The sequence below is a fragment of the Vitis riparia genome, chromosome 7, assembly GCF_004353265.1.
Source record: "Vitis riparia cultivar Riparia Gloire de Montpellier isolate 1030 chromosome 7, EGFV_Vit.rip_1.0, whole genome shotgun sequence".
Classification (NCBI taxonomy): domain Eukaryota; kingdom Viridiplantae; phylum Streptophyta; class Magnoliopsida; order Vitales; family Vitaceae; genus Vitis; species Vitis riparia.
This window is the reverse complement of record NC_048437.1, coordinates 8,496,303-8,507,410: the sequence shown is the minus strand read 5'-3', so window position 1 is coordinate 8,507,410 and position 11,108 is coordinate 8,496,303. Positions and strand designations below refer to the sequence as shown.

Below are 11,108 nucleotides of genomic sequence, written 5' to 3'. Positions count from 1 at the left end.
CTTAAATATTCTTTACTTCCAATAAAAACAAAATTGGAAATTACCCAACTTTTTCAAGAAATATACAATCCAACTTTAGCTCAAATTCTTTATTCATTTACTTATTAAAATATAGTAATTTTTTTAGTAAAGATAAATACAAAGAAAATTAACTAATGAAGAGATAGAGAGAATAACGTAATGACACCAAGATTTAATATGACAAAATATCAATAGAAATAAAAAACCATGGGCCTACAAGTAATCAAGAACATTTGCTACAAAGATAAACTAACTCAGTACAAGATTTAAGTCAACTCAAGTCTACATATCTTCTTGAACTACTTGATGAACACCTTCCAACTTCAACTTCACACCTTCTTCTTCTGAAACACACTTGAAATCCTCATCAAACTCGATATTAGGTTTTTCTTGAATCCACAAAAGAAGAAAATAGGTTTTCATTTAAACCCAAATCAACAAGAACACAAGAGATGAATGGAAGAAATGAATCAACCATTTTTCAAAAAACTAATTTGGAAATCAAAAGAGAACTTTCTTGGCAACCAAACACTTCCAATTTGGATTAGAGCTCAAAGGGAGTGAGAAAAACGGTTGTTGGTGTTCTCCACTCCCTAAAATAGAAACATTTGTTTAAATAAGTTGAAGTATCCTTGATCCAATGACTGAAAAAATGTTTCAACAAAAAATAAATTGACCCTACCTAAATTTGGATCAATCTTGGATCATGGCACAAAAATACTTAGCCAAAAAAATGTTTGCCCAAGTCTCCCAAAGCTTCTTTAAAAGATTTTCATTAATTTGAAAATTTTGGTTGATTTAATTTCATCCCTATCACAACCTTGGCTACATTCCTTAACCTCTAAACACTTACAATAACTAGTTCAATGAAGGATTTGATAGACCCAAGTTGGGAGAATACTTAGAAGTTTTGACCTAAAATTGTAAACCTAAGTAAAACACTCACAAGTATGTTTAGAGATTTTCATCCTAAAGGTTTTTATATTTTCTTTTAGATTTTATTTTATTTGATCATTTGTGTTACGAAACAATTATTTGTAATGGTCTTATTTCAAAATTAGATCAGTGATTGAACAAGAAACATTATTCATTGATGGTTCAATGGTTAGATCAGTGTTTGAACTATATATGTATATATAATTATATAATCTAAATTTTTTAATAATATTTCATTTTTATATTTGATGTTAAATTAAATGATAAAAATAAAGTAAATGCATTAATATTTTAAATTTTATTAAATAAAACATGTATGATATTTAAGTGTAAAAATATATTTCAGATGAAAGAAAAATTATAATTTTTAATTTTATCTACATTTCAAAAGTTATATATCTTATTATTTTATAATTTTAAGAAATTATTTTATTATTTAACTTATATTATTTTCATACTTATGATTATAAAATTAAATGTGAAGGTAAATATTTATGTTTGTTTTTATATATAGACACAAGTGTATGTATGTGTGTGTATTATATTTTATAGCAATATCTAATAAAGTGATCTCATAGTTCAATGGTTCAATTATCTCGTGGCTCAAGTCTTCCTAACACAAAAATTCTTTTTCACACCTTATAAGCAATCTCATGCATAAGAATATGAAACTTATAGGTTGTATAGACACATTACAACAAATATAAGCCTAACAAGTTGGTGCAGTGGTAGGTTGTTAGCATTATTGGGCCAAAAATTGCAACTACACATTATCATTTTGGGTCAAATAAGACTTGATTGATTCTTAGAGAACAAACCAATCTACCCAGTTCGAACAGTTCAACACTAGTCTAACTCATAAGCTACTCAACTAAGCTAATCGAATTGGATATGTCGATGGTCTAGTCGATTCAGTACAGTTTTCAAAACCTTAATATGTACAAATAACTTCTAATCTCTATTTGAGAAAAATAAAATATCATGTTGATCTCATGACTTTTGAATTCAATGGGATGTTGTGGTTCACACATATTACGATGGTAATGATGCTTCTCGTATTTATAAACTTATTGTCAAAATTATATGTTAATGAATATAAGGTAATCACTCAAGAAAGGAGACGGAAGAAATGCAACAAGTAATTTAATTACTAAGAAAGCAAATATAATGGAGGAGCAATTGCATATAAAAGTAGATAAAGATAACGAATAGAGAAATGCAAGCATGAGCTTTTATAGTAGCTTAATGCAACTCAACGTACATCCACTCTTCTCAAACTTCAACATTAATAGTTCCACTAACAATACTTCCAACCAAAGACTTCAAGTTTTGCCCTTAGATTGTGGCTTTAAGGGATCCTTTATGACCATAAGACTTTTAAAAGCAAAGTCTCCAACCTATCTCCCTTGGATTATGGTTCCATTGAACCCTCTCAAAAGATACCCTACTCTTGAGTTCCCCAATGATCCTATGCTAGATATCCTCACAAGGTATATAAATAAAACATAAATAAGATCCTACTTTATAGTTTTGGCTTAAATTAATTGGATACAAAGAAACTAGGATTGAGAGGTGCCCTAAGACAAAATGTAAGTTTTGAAGCAAAATGCAATCAAACACATAACTCCTCATTCAATACAAGAAGTTTAAAACATTTAAACAAGGGTTAGAAGCCCAAACTTGTCGTCAGAAAAATTTGGGGTCGATTGATTATCCAACTAGTTAAATCTTACTACTAGCCATTGAAGAATTGTAGGTGATTGTTAGGTCATAGGAGCTTAGCTAGTTAATCCACCAATTCAATCCATCCTTGACTAATTGAGGCTCAAACTTAATCAATTGAAATTGCCTTCTAGACCTAAGGAGGACATTTGGCCCCCTTGACGAGTTGAACCATTCCGACTCAACCAATTCCTATATATCTCAATCGATTTGAAGAAAATGCAAGTTCTGATATCAAAATGAGGTTGATAAACAACAATTATTAACTTCCATTTGTTGGAATTTTTAAATAAAATTTCCACTTCCAATAGCTATAATATTATTTAAAAGCACTAATTACAATTTGGAATTGATGGAAATTATGCAAAAATAAAATAAAATTAAAACTTGAAAATATGAGAAATTTGAGGAGGATAGTAAGAGTGAGGTTTGTACCCTCCAAATTTTGTACTTTTGTGATTTTTTTATTTAAATTCTACTTGCAATAGCTATAATATTATTTAAAAATACTAATTACACTTAAGATTGATGGAAATTATGCAGAAAAAAAAGAAATTAAAACTTAAAAATACTTAAAAATTGGGAATGGCCTGAAAAATGTGAAAATTTCCACTTTTCAGAAATTTTAAAATTCTTTTCCATTTCCAATAATATTATTTTAAAACACTAATTACACTTATGATTGAAGAAATTATGCACAAAAAATTAAATTTTGGAAATACTTAAAAATTGGGGAAGCTTCATACCCTCTAAATTTTGTAATTTTTTGAATTTGAATTTTTTTTTTTTCACTTCAAATAGCTATGATATTATTTATGCACACTAATTACGCTTAACATTGATGGAATTTATTTTCATAAATTAAAAGGTTAAAATACTTAAAATTCATGAGGGCATGAAAAATGTGGAGAATCCTCTTTTAATTTTAACTTCCAATTTTTTCAACTTTTTTAATTTAATTTTTTTTTCCACTTCTAATAGATCTAATATTACTTAAGCATCCTAATCACAATTATCATAACTTTTTCACATGGTGCTTTTTATACCCTTCAAAATTTACATGTTTGTCTTATTTAAAATTTTTTTTCTTCAAAAAATACTTTCAATATTTCATCCAATATTCTCCATAAAAAATGGAAATTATAATTAAAAAAATTAATAACATAATTTTCAGTTATTATTTGATAGATTACCAATTTAATTTTTTTAACAATAAACAGTATTTTTAATTTATTTATAAATGATTTTTTTTCCACAAAGTCTTAATGTTATAATTTTACACCATATAATTAATAGCAACTTTGATTTTCTTTCACAAAATTTTTATTTTTACAAAATTTTAATTAGTTTACAACTTTTATAAAAGTATTTATTAAATGATATAATTGGATGTTGCAAACATATCTTAAATGTTATGTGCATGGAATTCGTACCATCTGGTTGGAGGTATCAGGTATGGTCATAAAAAGTACATCTGAGTTATGACCCACATGGAAATTGTTAAAAGAGACCATTGTCAACCTGGTCAAAGCTATGGTAAAAATCTTCAATACTTCTACTACTACTACATTTGAAGGGTTTTTTTCCAATTTGTTGTAGATGTAAAAAAAGAAAAAAAGAAAAAGAAAATGCCCGTATCAGCCATCCACCGCTCCATAGTCTCTCAAGGCATTGTAAGCAGCATCGAGCGTTCACATTAGGGAGAGAAACAAAATATGAGGAAAAACCTCCATAATTTATTCATTTGTCAATGGAGCGGAGCCTACACAAGTCTACAAGTCAATGGATTCCCAAAATTTGTACCAAGAAAAGTGGAAACTTCGCGTGTACCTTCAGGCTCAAGATGCGTCATTTCTGGTCACTTGCTCTCCAAAACACGCTAAGAAAAGGGGGGAAAGCAGAGTGTGGTTTCGAAGCTGTTATTTCACACCGAGTAATGATCTTGTGAGGAAGGGGGTTTGTCACTCTACATTAATATATCGCACCTGCATCTATACTTCATCTATATGCATTCATTTTTGTTTCTCTCCAAACCACAAGTGATTTCATTTGTTAGTTCTGGTGCTCAGGCTCTCAACCGCAGATGGTGAGACACTGCAAGAGACTTCCACTGGCCCTGGAAGTGGTTGGCAGATCACTCCATGGGCAGCCTGTAGAGGTCTGGAGAAGCCGACTGATGAAACTATCTGAAGGTCAATCCGTTGTCGATTCCGAAGCTGATCTGCGTAAATGTTTCCAAAGTAGCTTAGACGCCCTAAATGACGAGGATGTTATGCTGAAGGAGTGTTTTATGGACTTGGGCTCCTTTCCTCAAGACCAGAAAATCCCTGCCACTGCTCTTATAGATAAAGATGGGGTTGATGCCATTGCCAACCTTCAAAAACTCTCCTCCTGGAGTCTGCTTAATCTTGTGGTCACGAGGTACACAGACTTGCTATTTGTCTTTAAATTAAATGATCGTTTTTCTTGTAATTAGTTTGTCCTTTCTTTTCACAGCAATTACAACCAATTGTATCCCATAAATAATCTACTAATTTTGTCTATCAACACTAGCATGGGAGGGCTCCAAGTTCCAACTGCTTTTTTTTTTTTAATTTCAAATAAATTTTAATAAGCACTAATAATTAAAGAAAAGAATTGAATTATTAAGTTGTCTTTTTGAATACTTCTTATTTTTTATTTTTAAAAATAAAAAATGATAATAGCTCCACATAAAAGGGGAGAATTTTTTTAGACTTAAGACTTAAAAAAAACAATAATTTCAAAAGCTACTTTAAGACTTATAATATTCTATAAAGATGTTACAACTATTTTTTACTTTTATAACAAAAAATGGAAATTTCTTTTATTTTAAAAGTAAAAAATAATAGTACTTTCTACATAAAACAGAGGAATTTTTAGAAACATAAAAGATTAAAAAATTCAAGCTATTGAATTTTTTTTTATTATATTAAATTTTAAGGTTTGGAAGGGTAATTTTTAACGGTATATATGGTAAGTTTTTGTATAAAAATTCCTTCTTTTTATTTAAAAAAATAAAAACAGAAAATGGAAATAAGAAGATAAAGGCAAACTACAGCGTTTGCCTTCTCGTTTCTCAAGTCTACGTAAAGTCAATCACAGCAGATACCCGAAATTTCCATGAAGTACAGCGGAAACTCCTTGGCTACCTTCAGGTTCCAGACGCGTCGTTGCTCGTCTTAATAACTGCAGATCGCTCACTAGCCAAAACACAGTAGGAGAAGGGAGAACTCAACGTCTGATTTCGAATCTATATGTTTTAATTTTGCTTCGTTTTGAGGGGAATTTAAAACTAGGGCTCAGATTGGATCTTGCTTTCTATTCAAGTATCTTGATTTCTTTTCTGTTTCCTACAACTTTTCTCAGCTAGCAAACACAAAACTCCTTCTAATTTTGGGGGTTGTGGTGAGGAGATACTGATGGCTTTGGAGCTTGTTGGAGGGGCTGCTTTGGGAGCAGTGTTTGAGAAGTTGTTCCCAGCGGTTGTAGATGCAAGCAATAAGGCAACTCAGTTCGACTCCAGCCTCAAAAAACTCGAAGAGACACTCAAATCCATAAATCCAAGTATCCTAGAGATGAAAAAGTTGAACGACCAGTTGGATCATCCAAAGGAGGAATTGGAGGAATTGGAGAAATTGATCCAAATCTTAAAAGATGGGGAGAAGCTAATCCACAAGTGCTCCAAGGTCTCTTGCTGCAGCCACTTCAGGAAGTGGAGGTACGCCAATAAAATTGAGGCCTTGGAGGACTCTCTTCTTAATTTTTTTCAGGTGGAATTGCAAGCCATACTTCTTAGGAGCAACATGCAGATGCTGGTCCTGCTCAAATCAAAGAAATTCAGTTTGGGTTCTTGTGAGGCTACTGATCCGCCGGCTTTTATGGTGGGACTAGATGTGCCTCTCAAAGAATTGAAGAGGTGGCTGTTTACGGATGGGGAATCAAGGATTGTGGTGTCGGCTCCTGGAGGATGTGGGAAAACCACTTTGGCTAAAAGGCTTTGTCACGACCAACAAGTCAAGGGTATTCCTACAAAATCTTGCTTTCTTTTCTTTCCCTTCATGTTAGTAAACCAAATACGAAATATTCCATGCTATACAAGTGAAATTCATCCAAACAACTTCTTTTTTGGTCTAATGAAATATTGTATGAACTCATTGCTAAATCACTTCTTTCTACCATTTTGAACAGAATATTTTCAGCACATTTTCTATGTCACGGTGTCAAAAACATTCAACCTAATTGGCATCATCAAGAAACTATTTTGGCATAGTGATGAACAAGTGCCGGGGTTTCAAAATGAGGAAGATGCAGTCAACCAATTGGAACTAATGCTGAAGAGGAAAGTAGAATCTGGTCATATACTGTTGGTCCTAGATGACGTTTGGTCTGGGTCGGAATCTGTCCTAGCCAAGTTTAAGAAAATGTCGGGATACAAGGTTCTGGTTACATCTAGAAATGAATTTCCAGAATTTGGTTCTACATATCACTTGAAATTGTTGAGTGAAGAAGATGCCATGACTCTTTTCCGTCACTCAGCAATCCCTGAGGATGGGAGCGGTTCTTCCATGCCCAGTGAAGACCTTGTGAATGGGGTGGTTTCTCACTCTACATTAATTTATCACACCTGCATTCATTTTTGTTTCCCTGCAAACCAGAACTAATTTATTTGGTGCTGGTGCTGAACTGCAGATAGTGAGGCACTGCAAGGGATTTCCACTGGCCCTGGAAGTGGTTGGCAGATCCCTCCATGAGCAGCCTGTAGAGATCTGGAGAAGCACACTGATGAAATTATCTGAAGGTGAATCCATTGTCAATTCTGAAGATGAACTGAGTAATTGTCTTCAAAGTAGCTTAGATGCCCTTGATGACAAGGATATTATGCTGAAGGAGTGTTTTATGGACTTGGGTTCATTTCCTGAAGACCAAAAAATCCCTGCCACTGCTCTTATAGATATGTGGGCGGAATTGCACAAACTAGATAAAGGCGGCATATATGCCATTTCCAACCTTCACAAACTCTGCTCTCAGAATCTGCTTAATCTTGTGGTCACAAGGTACACAGGCTTGCTATTTGTCTTTAAAGCAGTAACTTTTTGTCTTTTGTCTCTTTATAATCTTATAATTTAGTCTACATTTTATGCAATTAGTAATGTTCTATTACAATCACTATAGAGAAAAGAAATCTATTAGCGCTAGCATTGAAGGGGGATTCCAACTCCTGCTAATTTCTGCAATTTTTACCCCATTTGTTTTGGAGATGGTCAAATCACATGAGCACAAAAATAAAATAAGACTTATATTCCTTGATTTGCAATTATATTCTTCAATCCATAGTATCACTCTAACCAATTTCTGTAGGTCCTTCAGGAATGATGCAAATGAGATTGATTGGTGCTACAACGATGCCTTTGTCATGCAGCATGATCTTCTCAGGGATCTAGCCATTTATCAGAGCGAACAGGAGCCCATAGAAAAGAGGAAAAGACTAATCGTGGACTTGACAGGAAACAGACTCCCCGAGTGGTGGACTAAAGAGAAGCAACCCTGATCAAGTGCTCATCTTGTGTCCATCTCCACAGGTCCCCCTCTTATCTCTTTCTATTTCTCATTATTGGAATCTAATATTTCATACAGTATTTGGCATTACTTCTTTCCCTACCTTCTGACACTTTATATAGGATATTCTGTAGATGAAATGTTCTCCTCAAGCTGGTGTAGCATGCAACTTCCTAAAGCTGAGGCTCTAATACTGAACTTTAATCAGACAGAAAAGAAATACGAATTGCCAGAGTTCATGAAGCAAATGGATGAACTGAAGGTTCTAGTAGTAACAAATTATGGTTTCTGCACTGCTGAATTGACTAATTTTTCAGTACTTGGTTCCTTATCCAATCTAAAGAGAATCAGGTTAGAGAAAGTTTCAATTCCAACACTATGCAAAACCAGTATAGAATTGAAGAATCTGGAGAAGCTATCCTTAGTTTTGGGAGCAGTGTTTGAGAAGTTGTTCGCGGCGGTTGTAGATGCAAGGAATAAGGCAACTCAGTTCGACTCCAGCCTCAAAAAACTCGAAGAGACACTCAAATCCATAAATCCAAGTATCCTAGAGGTGAAAAGTTTGAACGACCAGTTGGATCATCCAAAGGAGGAATTGGAGAAGTTGATCCAAATCTTAAAAGATGGGGGGAAGCTAATCCACAAGTGCTCCAAGGTCTCTTGTTGCAGCTACTTCAAGAAGTGGAGGTACGCCAATAAAATTGAGGCCTTGGACGGCTCTCTTCTTAATTTTTTTCAGGTGGAATTGCAAGCCATACTTCTTAGGAGCAGCACGCAGGTTCTGGTCCTGCTCAAATCAAATAAATTCAGTTTGGGTTCTTGTGAGGCTACTGATCCGCCGGCTTTTATGGTGGGACTAGATGTGCCTCTCAAAGAATTGAAGAGGCAGCTGTTTACAGATGGGGAATCAAGGATTGTGGTGTCGGCTCCTGGAGGATGTGGGAAAACCACTTTGGCTAAAAGGCTTTGTCACGACCAACAAGTCAAGGGTATTCCTACAAAATCTTGCTTTCTTTTCTTTCCCTTCATGTTAGTAAACCAAATATGAAATATTCCATGCTATGCAAGTGAAATTCATCCAAACAACTTTTTTGGTCTAATGAAATATTGTATGAACTCATTGCTAAATCACTTCTTTCTACCATTTTGGACAGAATATTTTCAGGGCATTTCCTATGTCACGGTGTCAAAAACATACAACCTGATTGGCATCATCAAGAAACTATTTTGGCATAATGATGAACAAGTGCCGTTGTTTCAAAATGAGGAAGATGCAGTCAACCAATTGGAACTAATGCTGAAGAGGAAAGTAGAATCTGGTCGTATACTGTTGGTCCTAGATGATGTTTGGTCTGGGTCGGAATCTGTCCTAGCCAAGTTTAAGTTCCAAATATCGAAATTCAAGGTTCTGATTACATCTAGAAATGAATTTCCAGAATTTGGTTCTACATATCACTTGAAATTGTTGAGTGAAGAAGATGCCAAGACTCTTTTCCGTCACTCAGCAATCCCTGAGGATGGGAGCGGTTCTTCCATGCCCAGTGAAGACCTTGTGAATACGGAGGTTTCTCACTCTACATTAATATATCACACCTGCATTCATCTTGTTTCCCTGCAAACCAGAACTAATTTTATTTGGTACTGGCGCTGAACTGCAGATAGTAAGGTGCTGCAAGGGATTTCCACTGGCCCTGGAAGTGGTTGGCAGATCACTCCATGGGCAGCCTGTAGAGATCTGGAGAAGCACACTGATGAAATTATCTGAAGGTCAATCCATTGTCAATTCTCAAGATGAACTGCGTAATTGTCTTCAAAGTAGCTTAGATGCCCTTGATGACAAGGATATCATGCTGAAGGAGTGTTTTATGGACTTGGGCTCATTTCCTGAAGACCAAAAAATCCCTGCCACTGCTCTTATAGATATGTGGGCGGAATTGCACAAACTAGATAAAGACGGCATTTATGCCATTTCCAACCTTCAGAAACTCTGCTCTCGGAATCTGCTTAATCTTGTGGTTACAAGGTACACAGGCTTGCTATTTGTCTTTAAAGCAGTAACTTTTTGTCTTTTTTCTCTTGATAATCTTATAATTTAGTCTATCAGCATTTTATGCAATTAGTAATGTTCTATTACAATCGCTATAGAGAAAGAAATCTATTAACGCTAGCATTGAAGGGGGATTCCAACTCCTGCTAATTTCTGCAATTTTTACCCTATTTGTTTTGGAGATGGTCAAATCACATGACCACAAAAACAAAATAAGACTTATATTTCTTGATTTGCAATTATATTCTTCAATCCATAGTATCACTCTAACCAATTTCTGCAGGTCCTCCAGGAATGATGCAAATGAGATTGATTGGTGCTACAACGATGCCTTTGTCATGCAGCATGATCTTCTCAGGGATCTAGCCATTTATCAGAGTGAACAGGAGCCCATAGAAAAGAGGAAAAGACTAATCGTGGACTTGACAGGAAACAGGCTCCCCGAGTGGTGGACTAAAGAGAAGCAAACCCCGATTAAGTGCTCGTCTTGTGTCCATCTCCACAGGTCCCCCTCTTATCTCTTTCTATTTCTCATTATTGGAATCTAATATTTCATACAGTATTTGGCATTACTTCTTTCCCTACCTTCTGACACTTTATATAGGATATTCTGTAGATGAAATGTTCTCCTCAAGCTGGTGTAGCATGCAACTTCCTAAAGCTGAGGCTCTAATACTGAACTTTAATCAGACAGAAAAGAAATACGAATTGCGAGAGTTCATGAAGCAAATGGATGAACTGAAGGTTCTAGTAGTAACAAATTATGGTTTCTGCACTGCTGAATTGACTAATTTTTCAGTACTTG

General features: G+C 34.5%; 1 protein-coding gene across 1 annotated transcript in view; it reads left to right on the top strand.

Annotated features, from left to right (window-relative positions):
- Positions 1-5,786: 5,786 nt before the first annotated feature.
- Positions 5,787-11,108, top strand: part of LOC117918720 (probable disease resistance protein At5g66900) — a 5,992-nt gene continuing 670 nt past the window's right edge. The window contains 10 exon segments of the mRNA XM_034835572.1: positions 5,787-6,720; positions 6,889-7,292; positions 7,390-7,754; positions 8,068-8,279; positions 8,391-9,245; positions 9,411-9,820; positions 9,915-10,279; positions 10,587-10,788; positions 10,790-10,808; positions 10,920-11,108. The exon segment at positions 10,920-11,108 is cut by the window's right edge and continues 670 nt beyond it. Of these exon segments, the coding sequence (XP_034691463.1) occupies positions 6,120-6,720; positions 6,889-7,292; positions 7,390-7,754; positions 8,068-8,279; positions 8,391-9,245; positions 9,411-9,820; positions 9,915-10,279; positions 10,587-10,788; positions 10,790-10,808; positions 10,920-11,108 (3,622 nt within the window). The 5' untranslated portion in view covers positions 5,787-6,119.